Genomic DNA, 25463 nt, shown 5'->3' on the forward strand with positions numbered 1-25463 from the left:
CCCTGCTCCACTTCTCTCCTCGGGTATTAGAGTGTTTGTGAGGGCAAAATAGAGTTTCTGACTCTTCCTCTCTCTCAATCCATCCCTTCTCCCCCTCCTTTAATCTTTAATTAAAGTCAAACAGCCAGTTCTTAATCCCAACTTACAGCAAATGCCCCACACTTACTAAAGCTGCAACACATCAGAGAAAAAAACCCTGATTGACAACCAGGAAATAGAAGCATTTAAAGCAGAGAAGTGCAATTATGAATTTTAAATTCTCTCACCACCGCTTTCTGGAAAGTCATTGCAGCCGCCAAATAAGGAAAATTGACCTATTTTGGGGTCTCTTAAAAAAAAAAAATCACATTTTACCCCATAATCAAAAGGAAAAATTCATAAATTATATTGGTACTTATCATATACAGACTTAAGACATTTCAAATATGCACACTTTCCTCACAAATTCTTATTTTAATCAGAAAAATAACCTGTAATGCAGTTATGAGAATGAAATTTGGATTGAAAAAGTTTATCAGATCTTAATGTTTGCAACAATAATAGCCATTGCTTTTTTTTCCCTTTGAAATACAATTGAAATATAATCAGTTATATTTTGTTGTTGTTGTAAGAAATTAATACTTTGATTCAGCAAGGACACATTAAAGTGATCAAAAGTGACAGTAAAGACTTAAACATTGTTACAAAAAAAACATATTTTCCTTTGAAGTTTCTATTAATCAAAGAAAAAAATATTTTTAAAAGTTTATTATAAAAATGTTAAGCAGCGCAACTGTTTTCAACACTGATAATAATAATCATAAATGTTTCTTGAGCATCAGATCATCATATTAGAGTGATTTCTGAAGGATCATGTGACTCTGAAGACTGGAGTAATGATGCTTTGATCACAGGAATAAATTACACTTTGCTGTACATTCAAATAGAAAACAGATGATTTACATTGTAATAATATTTCACAGTTCTTACTGTATTTCGGATTAAATAAATGCAGCTCTTCAAAAACATCTTACCAACTTTGGTGTCACTGTTGTTCAATGGTTGATCCACTTTAATTTGATTTCCGCTCCACTTTCAGTCTGAACACGCCGCCTGGAACCAAAGTGAAGCTCCTGGGGGTCGTTCAGGTTAAGAACGGCATCCTGCTATTGGACGATTCCAAAATCGACGTTCTCGGAGGCGAGGTGGATCACATGATTGACAAGTGGGAGTTTCAGAGGGTGAGAGACATGTTTTACATTTACATTTATGCATTTGGCAGACTTCATACGTTTCAAGGTACACCGTTACATTCTCATCAGCTCTTGCTCTCCCTGGGAATCGAACCCATGACCTTGGCGTTGCAAGCGTCGACGCTCTACTCTTTGAGCTCCAGGAAAATCGATAGTTTTCTCTTTTATTATGAATGTATTCTGGTAATATGATGCAGTTTAATGGAGACATTTTCTTTCTTCTTGCTTCTATTAAATAAAGGTTCACTCTACTGTGTGTAACAATCATGCTAATTTCATTTGAAATATGTCTGAGTTTATCAATTTCACCCGTCCTTTTAATAATATAATAATGTTTATTTTTTATAATGCCTTTCAAGAACACAAGGTCGCTTCACAAAATAATACAAACAGTTGACAGACAAAGAGACAAGCAATCTGCTTATTATAACAATAAACAAGCAGAAAAGCAGATGGAGACAACCAAATAATTACAAATAATTATTATTACGATTAAGTAAACATGTAACAAAAATTAAAAAGTGGAAGACAGAGAAATGGAGAGGTAAATAATGATTTACTGAGCATAGATTTGAGATTTGAAGGTCTGGAGGTTGAGATGTCTTTTAAATGACATCAGCACATGGAGCTCAGCCAATCACAACAGAGGAAATTTACATATAGGATTCTTAAATGCACTATAGCACAAACTGTTGTTTTTTTCAGAAATTTCAAAGAGTGTGTGTAAAATCATGAAACTAAATCACAAACTGAATGTTTTAAGTGCAAGAAACCTTGACTAACATTTTAAGTGGGCTCTAGGGAGAAAAGAAGAGATGCAAAAGTGTAAAATATTGAAAAATGAAAATATGCCCTCTTTAAAGGTTGTATTCATTAAAAGTTAAGAAAGCGAAGCCGCGGTGTCAAGCAGAAACAGCAGTGCCTGTGGCCATCTGTTAATATCATGTTTCAGCTCAGTGATGGATGACACACTGGCAACAGATGATTTATTTTAATTATCAATCAAAGCCAGAAAGCATAAGGCACATTTCTTTATTCACCTTGATGGGTAAATGACTTCAGTCCAAAGATTTTTCTCCCCTCTCTGGATTCACTTTATTCACATACAGTCAAAACACACCTGGTATCATTTTTGATATGTTTTCACTAGTGTGTGCAGGACACTATAGTTCATTTATGTAAGTGAGGAGAGCAAAATAAAGTAAACTATGACATATTATACCCAAATATTCTTCATACAGTGACTACCAGTAACAATATGTGACCAAAAATGATTCCTCCACTTTGAGCTGATCATGTTCTGCTGAAGTGTGTTTTCTGTAATTGCTAATGCTCTTTTTACACACACACTGAACAACATGAAGCATTGCTTGGTCACTGGTTGAGCTAAACTGGTATTATCTAATTGTGTAGTTAAATTTAACAGCTGACAGATATTCAACATAATTCATGTGTGAGAGTCTAACAGAAGGACGGACAAAACCAGTCAAATATTGTCATATTTCATCACCATTTTCTAAACTACAGCGAATAAACTGTGATAATGTGAGAAATATTGAAGGTGTCTGAATAAATGTGTGTTTGACTCTATCTAATGAAACCTTCAACCTTTTCTTCTGTAAAGAGCCTGGCCAAGCACAACCGCAGAAACATCGGTGCCGAAGGTGGACCTCCTCCGTTCGTTCCCTTCGGACAGGTCAGGACTCTTTACATCAGTTGATTTGATTCCCCGGGAGATTAGTGTTGTATAATCCGCTGTGATCTGTGTGTAGAAATGTGCTCATAAGGAGCAGGTGGACAGCAGAGCCCTGGATCAGAGGAAGACCCTTCAAAGCACAAACGCTGTCAAATCTGCGGACGACAACGACGAGTTTGAGAAACAAAGAACCGCTGCTATCGCTGAGGTCGCCAAGAGCAAAGAGGTGCGCTGCCGTTCATAACCATTATTACGAGATGTGTTTAAAGTCCCTGTAAAGGCAATTTCAAAAAAAAATTCTAAACACATTATAAATGTTAGAAATGTATTGCTAAAACATATTACAAAGACTGTGAACTGTGAAGTACTGAATTGTGGAGTTAGACCGTTAAACAGTTTTTCACCATTGCTATTTTCCGGATTTTCTGGGCGGGGCTAAAACAGGGCTCGATGACGCACTGGAGCCCTTGAGCTCCTGGACACGCCCCTACTTGATGACGCACTAAAGCCGCTGAGGCTGGCCGTTCCTAACAGTATTATAGAGCACACATACTGACATACACATCAGTGTGCCGCTCAATCGCGAGTTACTGTCAGTACTATTATTAGTAACACAGCCTACAGATTGCTAGCTACTAGCTATGCCTTCGTCACGGAAATGCGTACTACCTGGATGCGATCACCGGATCACGTACAAAACAGATCGGTGTCCTTGTTTAAATTTCCGAAAAACGATTACATCAAGAAGAAGTGGATTAATTTTGTGAAGAGCCACCTTGATGGAGAGCTGAGGATCACCGCCAAAACCCGCCTCTGTAAGTAATCATTTTACACGGGATAGTTTTATAAACTTTCGTCGGAGACAACTGGGATTCACTGATAATCCGCTGTTACTGGTGAATGGGGCCGAACCGACTATCTCCCGCCTCAGCCTTCATCCTCCCGTCGCGCGGACAACTGGTGCCATTCGGCAGTGCGTGCCCACCGTGCGAGCATCCATTCCGGCTGTAGAGTTGAGTGTGGCGAGTCGACGACGGCAGCTTTCCCGCGAGTGGGCGTGGTTTCAGCGCAGCCAGTGGACACGCCCCCAGCGTTTGAGAGCAGAGATTACTGCTCATTTTTTCAAGATTTTGATAGCTTATTTTATGTACTTGCTGGCTTTTTTTATCATTCAAATTTGGCTGGGTGACTAATAACACATTTTTCTGTGGTGTGACAAACTCAAAACACATACTTAATTTTGACTTTACAGGGACTTTAAGACTATTAACAATAGTAGTGAACATCTCCGGTCAATTGTTTGGAATGATTACGATTTGAAAGAGTCTCTTCTGCTCAGCAAGGCTGCATTTATTTGATAAAAAATACAGTAAAACAGGGAAATATTATTGCAGTGTAAATCAGCTGTTTTCTATGTGAATATACTGTAAAGTGTAATTTATTCCTGTGATCAAAGCTGAATTTTCAGCATCATTACTCCAGTGTTCAGAGTCACATGATCCTTCAGAAAATCACTCTAATATGATGATTTTGCTAGATTTGCAAAAGTAAAAAAAAAAAAAAAAATGCTTTTATTCCACAAGGATGCATTAATTTGATCAAAAGTGACATTTAAATACATTTATAACGTTGGAAAAGATTTTATTTCAAATAAATGCTGTTCTTTTGAACTTTCTATACATCAAAGATTCCTGAAAAAAAATGTAAGCAGCAAAATAATAATGAGAACCAATTTTTAATGACAATAACTGAGCAGCGCATCATCATATTAGAGTGATTTCTGAAGGGTCATGTGACACTGAAGACATGAAGACAATTCAGCTTTGATCACAGGAATAAATTACACTTTACTATATATTCACATAGAAAACAGCTATTTTAAATCGTAATAATATTTCACTGTTTTACTGTATTTTTAATCAAATAAATGCAGCCCTGTTGAGCAGAAGACTCTTCCAAAAACATTTAAAATCTCTTATTATTCTCTCTATTATTCTAAACCGTTGAAGTGTAGTGTACACATAACCCAGATTTCAGCATTTTACAGAATACACTCTTTCACAAAGATATTGACATTTCAATTCAAAATAAATATCGTTTTCATCCCCTGCAACAAAACAGCACCTTTTGATAATGAAATATTGATGCATTAAAGCATTATATAATTGAATTTGTTCATTCTCATGACTGTATCCTCAGGCCATGGGTGAACTTAATATTCTCCGATATTTCATTAAGAATTGTTTGATTTCGAGTATGTAATTATGAATGTATCGTGATAAGTGAATGATTGAACACTTTGCCTCTGCAGGACCTGGACTGTGTTTCAAAACCCAGCTTGATTTAAACTTAAAAACACACTCGTGGAGTCCAGAATTGTTGTTTTTTGTGCTAAAGTTGTGTGTGTTAATGGAAGAAATCTGATGTTCTTGTGCTGGAGTTGCATCAGTGTTTTGTTATTTTTCATAGTGCTCTTGATTTCCTTCTAGACGCGTACGTTTGGCGGTGGAGGCAATGCCGGAGGAAACCTTGCCAATCCAGGATCCTCCTACAGGAGTCGAGACTCCTATCAAAGAAGAAGAGAGGAGAGAGAGAAGCCCTGGACGGAGAACAAGTCAGAAGGAGTTTACAGAGATTTGGTAAGATGCAAAGATCTTCATAAAAATAAATGGTGTCCTGTCAGCAGTTTTAAAGTTGAGATGATCAGTAAAAAGTGAAGGTCCAAATAGACTGAACACTCACTATTATTTAAGCCATTGGTTCTTGCAAGTATCATAAAATGTAAAAATGTGTTGTTGCACAGATAAGTAAGCGTCATCTGGGAATCTGAACAGAGATTTTATTGATGTTTTTCTCTTCTGCTGCATTTATTAATGATCAAAAATACAGTAAAAATTCTGAATTCTGTTTTCTATGTGAATATATAGTAAAGTGTAATTTATTCCTATGATCAAAGCTGGATTTTCAGCATCATTACTCCAGTCTTCAGTGTCACATGACCCTTCAGAAATCACTCTAATATGATGATCTGATGCTTTTCTGATTATTATCAATGTTGTAAACAGTTGTGCTGCTTCATATTTTTGGAAAAACTGATACATTTTGGTAACCCGTTACCATAAGGTTTCATTAGTTAACATCAACTAACAATGAACAAGACTTCTACAGCATTTATTCATCATAATTCATGTTAAGTTCAACATTTACTAATACATCAAACGTTGTATTTGTTAACATTAATGCACCGTGAACTAACAGCTGTATTTTTATTAACAAACATTAACAAGGATTAATAAATACTGTAACAAATGCATTGCTCATAGTTATATCATGTTAGTTAATACTTTAAATTAAACCTTATTGTAAATTGTCACTTTTGATTGATTTAATGTGTTCTTGCTGAATACTGAATAAAACTATTAATTTCTTTAAAAAAATGACATGAAGGTTTTGCTAATAGATTTTCTACTGTGTTTCTTAAATAACAATCTGGAAAAACATCTCAAGTGCCCAAAAATTGTGTGATGGGCTTTTATTTATAATTAAATGCCATTATTTTCTTCTAATGCCAGTAGAGTAGCAAGGAAATGCCTTCTCTGAATAAAAGATCAGTCGATGTGACCTTGTCTTTTCTGGTTTATTTTTGCACTCCAGAAGTGCTCTGCATGTTTTCTACATGTTCTCTTGTCCCTGCTTGATGGATTTTAATGCAACGCTCGATGACCCTCGAGTTCATGATTTCATGATTTGCTGCTGTCTGTTCAAGGTTGATGAGCGAGCTTTGAGGGACATCATGGAGATGGGCTTCAACCGTGAGGCGGCCAGAGAAGCCTTGCTGGATCACAACAATAACCTGGAGACGGCCCTCAACTTCCTCCTCACCGGAACAAACCAGCCCAAAGCGGCCCAGACCGAGCAGAGCCGCCCGCCTCCACGAGGTAAAGCCTTCGGGCGCCGAGGAAAGATCAGAAACCTTCAGATAGTTGCGAGCAGGGCTTGACATTAACACCCGCCAACCCGGGGGTATTTCAGCGGTGGCGTGTAACGCAGTTAAATTTCGGGTTGAATTTGATATAATATCAGTCCTTCCAGAAAAACGAGTTTTTTTGTGATTGTTGCGGGCAAAAACCCTTGATTATGCGGCCCGTTTTCATAAAAAATGCGATGGAATATGCGGGATTTTTATGCGATGAAATTGCGGGAACTTGCAAGAACTGCGTTTTGATGAAAAAGAGAAAGAAAAGTGATTCCCCAACACCCTGTTCTCACTAGGCTCCTACCTTAATGTAAAGAGCTATTTCTTATGACTTCTTATGATAAGCAAGCATATACATCACAGAAAGTGCTGGAATATTTCAGTTCTCATCTTGTTTTATTTCAGACCTTAATAAACACATCAAACTTACAAAACACTGATGAGTCAAACAAGTTCTGTAGTGTGTTCCTGTTTTACAGCTTTTCGATGATGTTCATGTCGCGTAATTACATCACTTCATAACGTTCCCATGGCAACCGGGGGAAACGGCGGCTCTTGTGTGAAGCAAACGCAACATTTTTCAACTTTCTGCTCAGATATATGTGACTTTTTTTTTTTTGCAACGAAAATGCGAGGATTATGAAATCATGCAAGCCCTGCATATTTTGCACAGAAATCGGCAATTTATGCGGCGAAAGTGCGGCGTATTCGAAAAAATGCCCCCCGTATAAATATGCAGACTTTGGCTGATTATGCACTGAATCATGCGATCACATGATCGTGTTTTTCTGGAGGGACTGTAATATACATTTTTCAATTGTAGTCTTTTAAAAAGGCATCTGAAATAATAAAACAAGTGCAATCTAGTGTTGGCAGTAATATTGATTTTTCGATGCATATTGATACTGAAAGATCTGAAACTCTTCCGCAGAATAGATACAAAAGACACCAGCTCTCGCTCTCTAATCTCTCCGACAGCGAGTCAACACACCAACCCTTTACTCACTCGCTTAATTTGCTCCGGATGAATATTGTTGGTGGTTCAGGGCTTGAATTCTGGCGCGTATTGACCCAAAGTGCGCGCACATAAAGTATATTGGCTATATAAAAGAGCATAATGGGTCCGTGCGTCAGGTCTTAAAGTGACAGTAGCCTAATATACCGGCTGCCAAATTATGAGATGCTATTAAAAATATCTATTTGGTAGTTATTCCCCTATGGTAACGGTGTCCAAATTGTGGCCTACATTCTGTTATAGACATACCTGTCAACACTCCTGTTTTTCCCAGGTTTCTCCCGTTTTTTAGCCCTATCTCCCGGACCCCTCCCAGTTTGTTATTTCTGCCGGGAAACTCCTATAATTTGCATGGCCCAAACTCTTTTATGAATAATCGGAACAATATGTTTGTCTAATGTTGACCATTTCACAGATCTTTTATTAAATGCATTATATTCACACAATCCACACACCATATACAATTTCAACTCGTTTGTCATCTCAACCTGGCAACCTATAACTCAGCTGCGCAGTCGCGGAAAGCTTAACCCGAAAGCGAGCACCACACCACGTTTAGGGTGAACGTTTTCTTTGTTGCGTAGGCACTTTTTCCCTGTGTATTCATGTTCACTCTGCAATAAAAACAAAATCAAATGCAATAAAACCCATTGATAAACACAATCGGCCAGTTGCCAATCGTGTGTTTAGAGGAGAAAAACGGCAGGATTTTGTTTCATTTTGGCCGATCTCTGTTCCGGACTTTGCACACAAACTGCATTGCAATTATTTTCCAAAATGTAATTTTGTGTGGAAATATTATGAAACAGGACGTTAATCGCTAGGAGTGTGCGATATTGACAAAAATCTGGTATTTAGATGCAATTACACAGATTTAATGCAGCTCAGAGGGACATGAATGCATTTAACCTGCAGTTACAAATGCATAAATAATGTTTTGATGTTTTAAACATAAAAAGTTGAATATTGATATCAGAAATGATAAAAATAAAATAAAATAAAACATTAGTTGGTGGCAGCAGCAAGTCAGTGTTATTGAGAGTCATTGAATCATTCATTCAACCAGTTCATTCATTCACCATGTGTTGATCAGAGATGCAAAAAATCCCTCTTGTTTTGTTTGGAACTATTTTTGTTGGCGAAATAGAGCAAAAACAGGCAATAATGTCTAAAAATGTAAGTCATGACTTAATATTAACTTCTTGTTTATTGAACTGTTGTATAAAATCAATATCACATTTGTTCTCATGCTGATATTTACAAAGTGCAAACTGCACTCTTCATGTGATATTGATTAACTATGTTAAATTATATAAATATTAAAGACATACAGAGGTATTTTTGCCCCTTATCTTGAATATGTAGGGCATTATAAATGCATTTAATAGAGTAAATCACGCAGGGAAAGTCTAACATACCAGACTACTTCACATTGTGCACTCTCTATGTGAGGAATATATTCGATAATGACAGATTGCACATCGTTAAAACAACGATCACAATATTATCGTAGACGATGTATATCGCACACCCATAGGACATCCTGAATACGAACGCAAAGGCAAAAGGAGAGCACAAAAAGTACTGTAACAGTCTCAGAAACTCATTAATAATTAATAATTTTATGCTTTATTTGATCTTTAAAAGGAAAGGGTCGTGGACGGGGACGTTCCAGAACGGATGAGGATGAGGAAGCAGGAGGAAGACCGTCTGGGCCCAGCACACTGTTTGACTTCCTAGAGTCTAAAATGGGGACATTCTCCATTGACGGTACATCGGATTTATTTTACCTTTATTATGTTTTTGTGGTGCTTTCATAGACTGTAAAAAAAATGTTCGTAGTGTGCGTGATGTCACCCTGAAGAGCATTTTTGAAGCCCAAAGTGGGCGGAGCCGGCCGTCGCCATCTTGGTCGCGCGTCACTCCCGGATAAACGAAAATGTGCAGCGAGGCGGATTAGCTGAGGTGACGTGACGCTAACACACAGCAGACAAACTGCTAGTAGTGACATCAGCGGCAATCCACCTGTCATTCAAGTGGCCACACCCTTAATTATGGAGAACTTTAAGGCTATTAAATATTTAAACAGATCAGTTATAAAAAAATTCGCCCCTCTCACAGTCGTCATGAAGGGCAAAATTAGCAATATAGACTAAAACCAGTTTTTGTACCAGGCTGTAAACATGTTTTTTTCTGCTGTAAAGTTGTGCATTTTAACATGCGGGTTTATGGGATTGAGTCTCTTCTGCAGCCGGCCTCTAGTGGCCAGTGGAGGAACTGCAGTTTAACTCACTTCAGTGTCGGATTCAAGAGAGAGACTAGAAGGTTGCCGCTTGGGTGCTTTACAATAAGGCCAATATTAGGGCTTCTTTAAATTATTGATATCTGAATTGGCTAATATCATGGCTTATTTTGTTCCTTTCCAATAGTAATAGTGTTTAGTATTGTTTATGTACTGTTAGGGTTCCTACGCAGTTTGGAAAAGTATGGAATTCGAGTCATTTCTAGGTCTGGATAAGTGGACAAAAAATGTGTTTTCAGACCCTATTCGGTTTTCTAAAATATAAAATCAGGTATTTTTAAAAATAAATGTATCATACAAGCAGAGTGTTTTCACAGCAAATGTTTAGTGATTATCAAACACGGCTGAATAAATTCTAGGCGTATTTTTATAATGCAAAACTGTCTTTATCAGAAGTCTTTTGAGCTTCACTTAAAATAATGTTTACAGCAACAGATAAAGGAGCAAACACTCATCTAAGTCAGACATCAAACCACATTTACATTCCTAAACTGATGTGTGTCACAGGTCAATATATGCGGCTTCTTCTTATCGTATATCACTGAGAAAACCAACGAGAAAATAAAAATATTTACAGATGCCTGTACTAGATAGCAAAGATAATGCTGTATGAACCATTTATTTTAAAAATGGTCTGAAAAATCTAGAGAGAGGTTTGGAAATTTGAGTCTGGAAAAAGTATGGCATTTTTAAATTGAAAATATGCAGATTATAGTATTTATTAATTTACTTTTACGGTTATATTGTTTAATTTTAGTTTTAATTTGTATCATTATGCCCCGGGCACCAATGGTGTGAGGACCCTATTGGAATTGCTCCGTTTATTTTTTTTAATTCAGTATTTTAAGTTTTTTTTTAATTATTTTTAATTATTACCTTTAATGTAATTGTATTTCATTATTCATTTTAGGCATTTCAACTTATTTTTTTTGGTTTTTTTTTATAATTTCTAAGTTTTTCATCTGATATATATATATATATATATATATATATATATATACGGTATATATATATATATATGTAATTTCAGCTTTTTCAATTTTTAACAGTCTTAGAAAACTCTTTTTCTGTGCCAACTTTCTAAAGTAGTTAACACTTCTATATCTCTGCATCGTTCCCATTTCACATAATTTCACTGATTTTCCAGCTTAAATCAGTATTTCAAGCATCCGAGTTAAAAGTGGGATAATGTAGTTAGCTTGACATTATTTCAAAACAAACCATTTCAGGCTTGATAAAAGACCCTGCTTGCTTTTGAAGTCGTGATCAGCCTGAGAGTTCATTGTGCTTTAATTACTGTAAATGATCGCTTGCTCTCAAACTAACGTATCGTTTGCTTCATTCCCACTGCATGTGCAATGGAAGAAGTCCTAATAATAGGAACATTGTATCAGGATTTTTAATCTCTTCTTATGTTGGAGTCCCGGTGGGCCGTCAAACAGATGGCCAGTCCCAAATGAAGGCGCTTCTATTAGTCAGCTTTAGATAAGTCTCAGCGGCTGGTAAGCTCTGCCTGACATATGGCTTTAGGAGAAAACAGACAGGGCTAATATGTGGAGAAACCATTTCTGCTCTTTCAGTGCCATTGTTTTAACATTCAGTGTGTGAATGACCTGAAACTCGCTGTATTCAGTGTGTGAATGACCTGAAACTCACTGCATTCAGTGTGTGAATGACCTGAAACTCACTGTATTCAGTGTGTGAATGACCTGAAACTCACTGTATTCAGTGTGTGAATGACCTGAAACTCACGGTATTCAGTGTGTGAATGACCTGAAACTCACTGTATTCAGTGTGTGAATGACCTGAAACTCACGGTATTCAGTGTGTGAATGACCTGAAACTCACTGTATTCAGTGTGTGAATGACCTGAAACTCACTGCATTCAGTGTGTGAATGACCTGAAACTCGCTGTATTCAGTGTGTGAATGACCTGAAACTCACTGTATTCAGTGTGTGAATGACCTGAAACTCACGGTATTCAGTGTGTGAATGACCTGAAACTCACTGCATTCAGTGTGTGAATGACCTGAAACTCACTGTATTCAATGTGTGAATGACCTGAAACTCACTGCATTCAGTGTGTGAATGACCTGAAACTCACTGCATTCAGTGTGTGAATGACCTGAAACTCACTGCATTCAGTGTGTGAATGACCTGAAACTCACTGTATTCAGTGTGTGAATGACCTGAAACTCACTGTATTCAGTGTGTGAATGATCTGAAACTCACTGCATTCAGTGTGTGAATGACCTGAAACTCGCTGTATTCAGTGTGTGAATGACCTGAAACTCACTGTATTCAGTGTGTGAATGACCTGAAACTCACGGTATTCAGTGTGTGAATGACCTGAAACTCACTGCATTCAGTGTGTGAATGACCTGAAACTCACTGTTTTCAATGTGTGAATGACCTGAAACTCACTGCATTCAGTGTGTGAATGACCTGAAACTCACTCCATTCAGTGTGTGAATGACCTGAAACTCACTGTATTCAGTGTGTGAATGACCTGAAACTCACTGTATTCAGTGTGTGAATGACCTGAAACTCACTGCATTCAGTGTGTGAATGACCTGAAACTCACTGTATTCAGTGTGTGAATGACCTGAAAGTCACTGTATTCAGTGTGTGAATGACCTGAAACTCACTGTATTCAGTGTGTGAATGACCTGAAACTCACTGTATTCAGTGTGTGAATGACCTGAAAGTCACGGTATTCCGTGTGTGAATGACCTGAAACTCACTGTATTCAGTGTGTGAATGACCTGAAACTCACTGCATTCAGTGTGTGAATGACCTGAAACTCACTGTATTCAGTGTGTGAATGACCTGAAACTCACTCCATTCAGTGTGTGAATGACCTGAAACTCACTGTATTCAGTGTGTGAATGACCTGAAACTCACTGTATTCAGTGTGTGAATGACCTGAAACTCACGGTATTCAGTGTGTGAATGACCTGAAACTCACTGTATTCAGTGTGTGAATGACCTGAAACTCACTGTATTCAGTGTGTGAATGACCTGAAACTCACTGTATTCAGTGTGTGAATGACCTGAAACTCACGGTATTCAGTGTGTGAAAGACCTGAAACTCACGGTATTCAGTGTGTGAATTACCTGAAACTCACTGTATTCAGTGTGTGAATGACCTGAAACTCACGGTATTCAGTGTGTGAATGACCTGAAACTCACTGTATTCAGTGTGTGAATGACCTGAAACTCACTGCATTCAGTGTGTGAATGACCTGAAAGTCACTGCATTCAGTGTGTGAATGACCTGAAACTCACTGTATTCAGTGTGTGAATGACCTGAAAGTCACTGCATTCAGTGTGTGAATGACCTGAAACTCACGGTATTCAGTGTGTGAAAGACCTGAAACTCACGGTATTCAGTGTGTGAATTACCTGAAACTCACTGTATTCAGTGTGTGAATGACCTGAAACTCACGGTATTCAGTGTGTGAATGACCTGAAACCCCCTGATCTGTAATAGGTCTGTAATTGGTTTGTAGCGTGAGTGGGTCCCACCCACTGATCTGTTATTGGTCTGTAGCGTGAGTGGGTCCCACCCACTGATCTGTTATTGGTCTGTAGCGTGAGTGGGTTCCACCCACTGATCTGTAATTGGTCTGTAGCGTGAGTGGGTCCCACCCACTGATCTGTAATAGGTCTGTAGCGTGAGTGGGTCCCACCCACTGATCTGTAATAGGTCTGTAGCGTGAGTGGGTCCCACCCACTGATCTGTAATAGGTCTGTAGCGTGAGTGGGTCCCACCCACTGATCTGTAATAGGTCTGTAGCGTGAGTGGGTCCCACCCACTGATCTGTTATTGGTCTGTAGCGTGAGTGGGTCCCACCCACTGATCTGTTATTGGTCTGTAGCGTGAGTGGGTCCCACCCACTGATCTGTTATTGGTCTGTAGCGTGAGTGGGTCCCACCCACTGATCTGTAATTGGTCTGTAGCGTGAGTGGGTCCCACCCACTGATCTGTAATTGGTCTGTAGCGTGAGTGGGTCCCACCCACTGATCTGTAATTGGTCTGTAGCGTGAGTGGGTCCCACCCACTGATCTGTAATTGGTCTGTAGCGTGAGTGGGTCCCACCCACTGATCTGTAATAGGTCTGTAGCGTGAGTGGGTCCCACCCCCTGATCTGTAATAGGTCTGTAGCGTGAGTGGGTCCCACCCACTGATCTGTAATAGGTCTGTAGCGTGAGTGGGTCCCAACCCCTTGATCTCTAATAGGTCAGTAGCGTGAGTGGGTCCCACCCCGTGATCTGTAATTGGTCTGTAGCGTGAGTGGGTCACACCCCCTGATCTGTAATAGGTCTGTAGCGTGAGTGGGTCCCACCCACTGATCTGTAATAGGTCTGTAGCGTGAGTGGGTCACACCCCCTGATCTGTAATTGGTCTGTAGCGTGAGTGGGTCCCACCCCCTGATCTGTAATAGGTCTATAGCGTGAGTGGGTCCCACCCCTTGATCTGTAATTGGTCTGTAGCGTGAGTGGGTCACACCCCCTGATCTGTAATAGGTCTGTAGCGTGAGTGGGTCCCACCCCCTGATCTGTAATAGGTCTGTAGCGTGAGTGGGTCCCACCCACTGATCTGTAATAGGTCTGTAGCGTGAGTGGGTCCCAACCCCTTGATCTCTAATAGGTCAGTAGCGTGAGTGGGTCCCACCCCCTGATCTGTAATTGGTCTGTAGCGTGAGTGGGTCACACCCCCTGATCTGTAATAGGTCTGTAGCGTGAGTGGGTCCCACCCCCTGATCTGTAATAGGTCTGTAGCGTGAGTGGGTCACACCCCCTGATCTGTAATAGGTCTGTAGCGTGAGTGGGTCCCACCCACTGATCTGTAATAGTTCTGTAGCGTGATATTTCCATGAAGAGACACTCTGGGTTTTGTGAAAGAACTCTTAGGTATTTCCTCTTATTATTTCTGACGCATGTCTCATCGCGGTGATTTAAATGTATGCAGTGGCACTCGTGCTGCAAGACACTACAGATATGCGAAACAACAGGCTATTCAGTGAGCTGGAGTTATCTTTGCAGGCTTTTCTTAGCAAATATGGAAATATGTTTTCTATTAATGCTCGGCCGATATTTGGCCTTTTTTAATTATCTTCATCGGCCGATAAGCTTTTCTGTTTGGCTAATGTGTTTTATTTTTCACTCTCACGTTAGTTTACTGTCTCGGTTTAACAGTTCTGTCTAATAAATGAATAAACGGTATACAAAGAAGTGTTTGCTGTCTGCTTTTCTATCATTAGTAAAAGAACTGCAAATGCTCATCTACTGTCAGCATTCAGCAAATAAGCATTTATATAATTTAAGCATTGATTAAGTTGGTTACAGTGTTTGTACAATGTGCTTAAAGTATTTTGAAGTATATGATGCAGCTTTCATTCTTCAGGTCAATCAGATATTCATGAAAAATAAATCATTTTTGAATAAAGAAAGCGATATCTTTGTCATAGTATCCTTTCAATTGTTAAAGTTACCGCAGTCATTACATTTGCTGTGCTTTATTTAGTTTATATTTATCTATCTATTTATCTTTTTTAGAGTCTGAAAGATAATAAAGATATTGTTTGATTAGTGAGATTGTAGTCCTTGAAAAAGTTCAAGTTGTGCTTTGAAAGTCCTGGAATTGAATTTATTTCCTTTTAATTAATACCCTTTAATTAATAGGATTACAGAATCACCCGTTGCCATCTAAAGTATAAATCAGTTTATTTTACAGTATTCATTATCAAATTCTTTTTCTAATTTAGTCAATGTTATGTCATGAATATAAATTTAATTTCAGGAATTATGCATGTGTTTTTACTATCTTTAAATGAAATGCTGTGAGATATATTATTCATCGGCGTCTGCCATAAAAAAATCAATATCGGTTGATCACAGATATTCTATTTCATTCATTGGCATAACATGTAGGACTGGTTGATCAATCAAAATACTGTAAAGCCAATATCGCAATATGACTGCAATTGAATTGAATAAATATATAATTTACACGTGATCCGCCGCTGTTGATGATGATGATCTCGATGATCTCGATTCACAGTAAATGCTGCTCCACATGATCTGCATCAGTTTGAGTCGCTTTAACATACATTTGCACATTAAAGCAACTCATTATTATCATAATTCTATAGACATATTGATGTATAATCACAATTTTGGGCAAATTGTGCAGCACAGCAAACGTGGATTTTTTTTTTTTTATTAAATTTTTAATGTCAATTATTATGTTCCTCCCAAATTGTGCCACAATTGACTTCCTGTTTTTTTTTTTTATAATTAACTCGCTAGAGTCAAAGAACCATCATTCACTACAAGACCACCCAGGAAAGATGACGTTCCCCACCACCGATCACCTCTCCAGAGACGCCGGCCCGTTCAAACACCCTCCTCGCAGTGAGGGACGGTCGCAGAGAAACGACAGGCCTCCACGCTTCCAGAGGGACGGAGACTTCCCTAAACCAACCCCAGCCTCTTCCACCTTCTCCCAGCCGCAGAAATGGAGGGATGGCGAGCGAACGGGAAGAGGAGGATCAGAGCGATGGAAGAACGACAGTCAAGATGCTAGAATTGCATTCTCCTCGACGGCGGGGAAGCCCAGGGAGACGCAAGGAAAGGAACACAGTGGGTCGAAGGCTTTCCAGCAGGAACCTCATAACGGTGGATGGAAAGAGCATGATGGGACAGGATGGCCTGAAAGGAGAAACCAATCAAATGGATCCACGGCACCCAAACCCTCAAACCCTGCTGTATCCGGTCCAGATCCTAAAGCCAGAAATGAGGCGAACAACAGAAGGAAAGGCAAGCCAGAAAGGCCAAACTCGGGCTACTTTGAGCGTTCCCAGGATGCAATGAAAAAAGACTTTTCGCAGGATGTGGGATCAGGCCAGTTCATTAAAGTGACTGGGGTTTCAAACACGCAGATCCCTAATGGCGATTTAGAGCTCAGACGGACCGGTCCAATCAAACCACAGTCTTCAGGCCCGCCTCAAAAGCAGACCCACACGCATAACTCCGCCCCCAGAAAGAGATCCGGGCCAATCAAAGGTCAGAGAGAGCCAGCGGACGCCAATAATTACGAAAACTGGAAAGCTGGTGACCAGTGTCTCGCGCTCTACTGGGAAGACAATAAGGTGATTATTTTTGTTTGTTGTTGCATTATTATTATTATTATTAGTGCTGGGCAACTATTAATTATAAGCAATTAATTCCAAAATAAAAGTTTGTTTACATAATATATATGTGTGTGTACTGTGTATAATTATTTTGTATATATAAATACACACATATGCATGGATATATTTAAGAAATATTTGCATGTATATATATTTATACATAATTTATATTATACATAAATATAAATATTTTATATTTAAAAAAAAATAATTCTTAAATGTATACATGCATATTAGTGGAGCGGCTAAGTGCTTATGTTTGGCAGAATCGTTCAGTTTATGATACAAGCGTGAAAATTGGCATGAGCAGTCTCCATGGGTCACTTGACACGAAAATTGTCAGAGCCACTTGAAATTTCGAGATACCGGCCATTTTTCAAGATGGCCGACACCTTAGTGGAGCAGTTAAGTGATATAGTGGTTTATTTGGTGATACAAGCATGGAAATTGGCATGAGCAGTCTCTGATGGTCACTAGACAATAAGCCACCCACAGCTACTTGAAATTTCAAGATGGCGGCCATTTTTCAAGATGGCCACCACCTTAGTGGAGCAATTTAGGCTTAAGAAATCATTTAGTTGGTGATACAAGCGTGAAAATTGGCATGAGCAGTCTCTATATTTTTATACACAGTACACACACATATATTATGTAAACAAACTTTTATTTTGGATGCGATTAATCGTTGCCCGGCACTAATTATCATACGCTTTTGTTGCATATTCCATTGTGTGTACTTGTGTAACACCTTGCATCTTCGTGGCAGTTTTACCGGGCGAGAATCGACGCTGTCCACCCTTCGGGCTCGACGGCTGTGGTCGTGTTCAGCGACTACGGAAACTGCGAAGAAGTTCTGCTTCACAATATCAAACCTCTGCACATGGATGTGTGGGTAAGCATCAGATCCCCTGAGATACTTTAAAGCCAAAGTAAACTTCGACCGCGGCGGTTTGCGCAGTCCACGTGACGTAACTTCCGTCATCGGGACGGTTCAGCCCACATGCAGCCCAATTTATGAGACCGCGTGCGTGTACAACAGCGCATGCGCACGGTGAATGACGAGACCGAAGCTCCACTAGGTGGCGATATGCACAGTTACGCAGTGATGTGCTGTGCATTAGGTGAAGAAGAGTGCATACAAAGCAGCATATCCTCCATTGTTTTGCTTCTTGTTCTTGTTATTTCACACTGTTAACTGACCCTAGTTTGAAAACCCCTGTATTAAAGCATTGTGATATTATGCTAATGTAAAACTCACTATTTATGTGAGTTTCAGAACCTTTTCCAAGTTTCATTTCAGTTTGTACGCTACCTTGGTAGACAGTTCCCTATGTAGGCAGCAAAAAATACACCAAGTTTTGGAACAGACCTTTTAAATGCTAAAATGTTCATATGCATTAAAGACACACGTACCAAATTCCCAAATTCAAATTTTGGCTGTGTTGTATTTATTTAAAGAGCAGTCTTGTCTTGTTTGCCATGACTGATGCACTAGACTTGCGTTTATTCGTAACATTAGTCACTCATGTCCTGGTAACTTCTTTACAGGATGACGAAGACATTTACTATGAGAATTCCCTTGAATTTCGAAGAGGAGGAGACGGACAACCTCGACGCTCTCGACCGACGCAACAATATTATCAACCGCCCCGTGCAAGAGACTGACACACACTCGCACGCAAATCTTTCCCTAGCAAGGCAACTCATTTGATTTGCTCATAACAAAACAAACAATTAGTGCTCTTGCTAAACCAACACACTTAGATCAGGACTAGGGCTGTTACTCTTCTGCTAATAGGCACTTCTAGCATTGTGTAGATTCTGTAGAACAGTATAAATGCAACATGATGTTCTCTCCCTATGCAGGTAATTATCATTATCATCTCGTTATCCACAAGTAAACAACCCTAATTGGGGGAGAAAAAAAAAGACATGTGGTTTGTAGTACCTTTTCAGAAGCATCAATATTAACAGCTATATAGGAAATGCTAATAAAGTGAATCTCAGAATATTTCATCCTAAAATAAAAAATTAGATTTTGCATTGTGAATTTTTTTTTGCATGGAAAATAAACCCTTTCAGTTCTTTTTACTGTTATAAAAAAGTAAAGTTTTTTTTTATTTATTATTATATAAGTGTCTTTAGTTTGACTAAAAATGACTAATTAGAATCAATGAAAACTCAACTCAAAAGTTAAACACGTTTCGGTGTGTGCATAACCTTCATGAAAATGTCACAATGCAAAAAAGTCTTAATGATCCTTCAATAGACTTCATTTTCTTTATGGAAAATGTATATAAAAAAAGATTCCCAGATTTTCGGGTGGAAGCTTGTTTCCGCTTTTTTCCCATCTCACAATTCTGGCTCTTTATCTCAGAATTGCGCGATATAAAGTCGCGATTGCGTGTTATAAAGTCAGAATTGTGAGATATCAACATGCTATTCTGAAAAAAATAAAAGAATAGAATTGGACTAGAATCTTTTTATCCTTAAAATTGGACTTTATATCTCGCAATTGCAAGTTAATATCTCAGATTTCTGAGAAATAATGTCAGAATTGCAAGATGTAAACTCACAATTGTGAGATAAAAAGTCTCAATTATCTTTTTAAATGTTTTATTCTGTGGCGGAAACGAGCTTCCATAGCAAATGTGACCTGAACTTGAGCTGTCGTGAGATTCACTCAATGAGCATTGTCAAAAAACCGATGCACCGTCTGTAATGGTATTGTAATGCGAGGTGTTTACTGCGCTGGATATGCACTACTTCAAAAACAACTAATGCGTGACTGATGCACTTGTGTTTGGTCTCAAAGGTGTTTTTTTCAATTCTAAGACTGATCTGATCTCTGATGAGATTGAAGAACATATCTGAATAATATGTGACTGTAAGGGCTTGCAGAACATGTGATGAATTCTGGACTCTGTGAACCCTGCCATGCAAACGGCTGCTGTACACCGGGACTATTTGTAAAGGACTTGATATTAATAATTATAAAAGCGCTACACTCTTTTGTTCAAAGCTCAGTGCGTCATTTGTTTTTTGTTTCTGGTGTGTGTAAAGCTGCTGTGTGTAAAAGCGGAACAACATGCGTCTGTGTGAATCGCTCCCACATTCAGTTCAGTGGGACACTTTACTTTACGTATGCATTGCTGTACATATGATCTCAGTGAACCTTAAATAGACTCTATTTTTCTTTCTTTAAAACTTTTGATTTGAACTTTTTGATTTGATTTTGAACTTTTAAACCATTTGATTATGGGGTGAAATGTATGGAAGCTTGTTTCCGCCACAGAATAATAAATAAAAAAAAGGTAATTGCGACTTTTTCTCTCACAATTGCGTGATTATAAAGTCAGAATTGTGAGATTTAAACACAATTGTGAGAAATAAACTCGCAATTCTGACTTTATAACGCACAATTGGGAGATATAAAGTCAATTGCATGATATGAAGCCGCATTTGCGTGTTATAGAGTCAGAATTGTGAGATAAAAAGTCGCAATTATCTTTTAAAATGTTTTATTTTGTGGCGGAAACGAGCTTCCATTGAAATGTGAGCTGGACTTGATCAGGGGAAGTTTACACAACACCTTTTCAACTAAAAACAGAAAACCTTTAGTTTTTTGGCTGTTCATTTACATAATAATGGTGTTTTGAGGGCCTGAAAACGCAAACTTTTGGAAACCCGTTTCAAAGTGCAAGTTTTTTTTTTAATCGTCTCCGTGTAAACTACAAAAATGCAAATCTGTGAAAATGATGCCGTCATGCACATGAGTGTTACGTGGTCAGTCTATAGGTGTGTGTAGTGTTTCTTTACAAAGAACATCGCCATCTACTGGCCTGACGAAAAACGCAAAGAACAAACATTTCCATTTTAATTGCGTCGTTGTCGTGAAAACGAACCCTGGGCTTCACTTGGTCATAGTTTAACTGGAATATGAGAACTTTTTTTACCATTGAAAATGTGTATGCATCAGCTTTAAAGGGACGGTTCAACCAAAAATGAAAATTCTGCCATAATTTATTCACTCATGTTGTTCCAAATCTGTATGACTCTCGTTCTTCTGCAATATATCAACTGGTTTTGTCTTCATTTTGGACCCCATTGACTTTCAATGTATGGGCAAAACACAGACAAATTTTCAAATAACTTTGTTTGTGGTCCACTGAAGAAAGTAAGTCTCACAGATTTGAGGGAACTTTAATTTCTGTGTGAACGATCCCTGTAAGCAAATGAAACACCTGAAACTTAATCAAACATTAGGTCTGACAAGCTGCTGTTTGCACACAAGTCGGACACCGAACACTAGCTTCTAGTTAATATTTAGCAGGGTTTAAATGTGCCATCTGCCATCTGTCGCTCACATATTTTGAAGTGTTTTTTGTGTTATTTCATAGGACAGACAGGACAGGAGTAGCTCAGAGTTAAAGCACTGAAGGGTCGTGAGGACTGAAGTCAGTGATATAGCGTCTCGTGTCTTCCCTTATCTGCAAACATCGGACCGGTGTGCCATCCCTCCAGCTTCATTTGTTGTAGCCAGTGAAGCGAACACAGTAAGTCGATAGCATCCGCCTGAAACCGAGATCTCTGCGGTGGGCCGATATCATTTTTCACATTACAAAAGACACTATGAACAACATCTCATCCGTAGCCAAAGACTCGCTCAGAATAACAACGTCAAAACATGCAAAATCATGAAGAAAAGACTCATCAAACCTGATGTGTGTTTGTTATTGTGTGTGGCATTGAGGTTGGGGAGGGATTTATCGTATGCATGTTGAAGCTCTGCATTTGCATATATATAAATAATTCATAGCATGTGATGTGGAGACCATCTCTGAATAGCTGCGCTTGTACTTCCACATTTTACTGATTAGTGCCGACAAATTAGGTTAGATGTGTGATGAGAAGTGGCCTAGAAAACACACACCAAACAACTAGCACAACTACATAATTATAGGCTGAGAAATAAGCAGGTAGAATGGAAATGTTTAAATTCCTCAATAGCAAATGCACTCGCTGTTTGGTAATATGACAACAGATGACAGCGAAGTAGCAGCGAGTTATTAGATGTGCAGCAGAGACTCGTCTTAAAGGGATAGTGCACTTCAAAATAAATAATCTACAGGTGAAACTGGAAAAATCAGAATATGCTGCAAAAGTTCATTTATTTCAGTAATTCAACTTAAAAGGTGAAACTAATATATTATATAGACTCATTACATGCAAAGTGAGATATTTCAAGCCTTTATTTGTTATAATTGTGATGATTATGGCTTACAGCTTATGAAAACTTTTCACAAAACTTGGGTTTTTATAAGCTGTAAGCCATAATCATCACATTATAACAAATAAAGGCTTGAAATATCTCACTTTGCATGTAATGAGTCTATATAATATATTAGTTTCACCTTTTAAGTTGAATTACTGAAATAAATGAACTTTTGCACCATATTCTGATTTTTCCAGTTTCACCTGTACGACCTCGCGTTGTTTCAAACCTGTATGAGTTTCTTTCCTCACTGTTCAAGATGTTTTGAAGAACGCCAGTTACCAAACTGGACCCATTGACTTCCATAGTAGGAACTGTTTGGTTACTGACATTCTCCAAAACATCTTCCTTTGTGTTCAGCAGAAGAAAGAAACTCATACAGGTTTGAAACAACTTGAGGGCGAGAATTTTCATTTTGAAGTGAACTTTCCCCTTTAAGTAAATTCATTAAGTGTATTTATACTGTTTTCCTTTAATTTTGGGGAAAAGTTGGGTTGTGGGTGTGCGGCGTCAAACATTGCAACTGTTCATTATAAACATTGAGATTTCAGCATCACTGCAGGGGTGTAGGACTGGGTTAATGATCCGGCTGATTCCTAGAAGACTTCTTTGTTGACATTCAAACACTGTCAAAGTTGAGTTGCCATTTTGTTTCCTTGTGCATCATTGATGGGCGGCAGTTTCTGATGGTGGGTTACACTGCTGTTCAAATGTTTGTCTTTTTGGGGTTACGTTTAGGTTTTTTATTTTGTACCATTGGAATTGTACAAAACTTGGTAAAGGTGTTTTGCACTTGCTATGTCATGGACGTGATTTGAACAGGTTAAATGGTCCTAAAAACAAAGTCACACTTGTGCTCCTCGCGGTCAAAACCTGCCGTCAATTTTTTTTGTATATCAATCTCAAATTTGTTTCGATTTATGGCTTTGATTTCAGAGTTAGACATGTTTTTGGAAAATATATATCTCAAATAAAAATTGTAAATAGTATTCAGCAATAATTTGCCAAGTGTCATCTGTAAAAAGATGTCTGTGCTTCAGAAGCATTCACGATTTATGAAACTCAAAAAGTGAATGAATGGATTATAACTACTGCATAAATGTAATTTAGTACCATAAAATCCCCTATAAAATGTTAAATAAAAATAGAATTGAAATATAGTACATTGAAATATAATAAAAAAGGCCATTTTTGACAGTCATGCGAGGAGCACCGATGGGTTAAAAAAGAAATAAATACTTTTATTCTGCAAGGATGCATTAAAATGATCAAAAGTGTGACATTTAACATTTATAATGCTACAAATGATTTCTATTTCAAATAAATGCTGTTCTTTAACATTGACAATCACATAGAAAACAGCTTTTCTATTATTTCACTGTTTCGACTGTGTGTTTGCTGTGATATAATCCACTTTCACTGTATTGACCAATCAGCATCACTCATTTATTTCTCATCTGATAATGTAAATGCTTTCTTTTAAATTAAAGCTAAAAAACTGCTTGGTAAAATCAACAAGTTTCATGCAAACATGTTCACGTTTACATCTGTGGGCGACACAACTGCAAAAACGCCTTTTTCTTCCAGTGTTTTTGCAGTCGAAGGGTTGAAGTGTTTCTGGTCACTGAGGTTTGGAAATATTAAAGTATTACTGGAGTTAATAAGCCAGTGACACAAAGCCTTTGACTTTCTGCACTCGGGATGACACAACCTATTTTAATGTAGAAAGTCAAAGAAGTACAGGAGCGCTAATTCACTCAAACTGAGCGAGGCTTCATGTAATGGAGTAGTTTGTTAAATCTGACTCTGAACACGAGGCGAGACTCGGACTTTAATACGCTACTATTTTCAGACACAGTTTCTTAAAAGAATTAAAACATCAATTTGTTAATGGGATTATGTTGTCATCGGTCAGAGTTTAAAGCAACCGACGGCTGAAAGAAACAGTGTTTCTCTTTCTCCTCACATTGTCAGACCTATATGTTATATTTCCCACTATATTAATAATAAGCATCAGACTGTATTGCAGCAGAAAAAGAGGCTCGCAAATCAATGGATGAGATTCATCAGCAACAGTGACCCAATTTACCAGGAATGAAGATTCATTTATAAAGCTCAAATCTGAGGTCTAATAAATTGTTTGCATTGTGAATGCTTTAGTTTAACATAATCTTAGAATAGAGTATTAATGGCATTTAAAGTAAAAGGTTGAACTCGAATGACACTCCCAAATCACTGCTATGTCTGGAATGGCATCCGACCCAACTGCTTTTTTCATTTCTTTTGCATGCATATTGTGCTCAACATTTATTTTTTTCATTTCTTTTGCATGCATATTGTGCTCAACAATTATTTTTTTTATTTTTTTTGCATGCATATTGTGCTCAACTTTTATTATTTTTTTATTTTTTTGCATGCATATTGTGCTCAACATTTATTTATTTTATTTTTTTTGCATGCATATTGTGCTCAACTTTTATTTTTTTTATTTTTTTTGCATGCATATTGTGCTCAACATTTTTTATTTATTTTTGCATGCATATTGTGCTCAACATTTTTTATTTATTTTTGCATGCATATTGTGCTCAACATTTTTAATTTATTTTTTCATGCATATTGTTCTCAACAAATTTTTTTTTGCATGCATGCATATTGTGCTCAACATTTTTTTTTTGTTGCATGCATGCATATTGTGCTCAACATTTTTTTTTTGTTGCATGCATGCATATTGTGCTCAACATTTTTTTTTTTTTTTATGCATGCATGCA

General features: G+C 38.0%; 1 protein-coding gene across 2 annotated transcripts in view; it reads left to right on the forward strand.

The window, feature by feature from the left end:
• The window catches only part of tdrd3 (tudor domain containing 3), a 35506-nt gene extending 13402 nt beyond the window's left edge, over nucleotides 1-22104 (forward strand). Inside the window, exons 5-13 of one of the 2 annotated variants that reach the window (XM_056243025.1) lie at nucleotides 1079-1220; nucleotides 2857-2928; nucleotides 3005-3154; nucleotides 5418-5567; nucleotides 6695-6866; nucleotides 9567-9689; nucleotides 16537-17378; nucleotides 18187-18312; nucleotides 21821-22104. In XM_056243025.1, coding sequence (XP_056099000.1) covers nucleotides 1079-1220; nucleotides 2857-2928; nucleotides 3005-3154; nucleotides 5418-5567; nucleotides 6695-6866; nucleotides 9567-9689; nucleotides 16537-17378; nucleotides 18187-18312; nucleotides 21821-21859 — 1816 coding nt within the window. In that variant the 3' untranslated portion in view covers nucleotides 21860-22104. Of the gene's footprint in view, nucleotides 1-1078; nucleotides 1221-2856; nucleotides 2929-3004; nucleotides 3155-5417; nucleotides 5568-6694; nucleotides 6867-9566; nucleotides 9690-16536; nucleotides 17379-18186; nucleotides 18313-18968; nucleotides 19209-21820 lie in introns of those variants that run through there. The other variant, XM_056243024.1, reaches the window with a different exon arrangement.
• Nucleotides 22105-25463: the final 3359 nt, after the last annotated feature.

Source organism: Rhinichthys klamathensis, unplaced genomic scaffold (genome assembly GCF_029890125.1).
Source record: "Rhinichthys klamathensis goyatoka isolate OS25496 unplaced genomic scaffold, OSU_Roscu_1.1 h1tg000769l_1, whole genome shotgun sequence".
Lineage (NCBI taxonomy): Eukaryota > Metazoa > Chordata > Actinopteri > Cypriniformes > Leuciscidae > Rhinichthys > Rhinichthys klamathensis.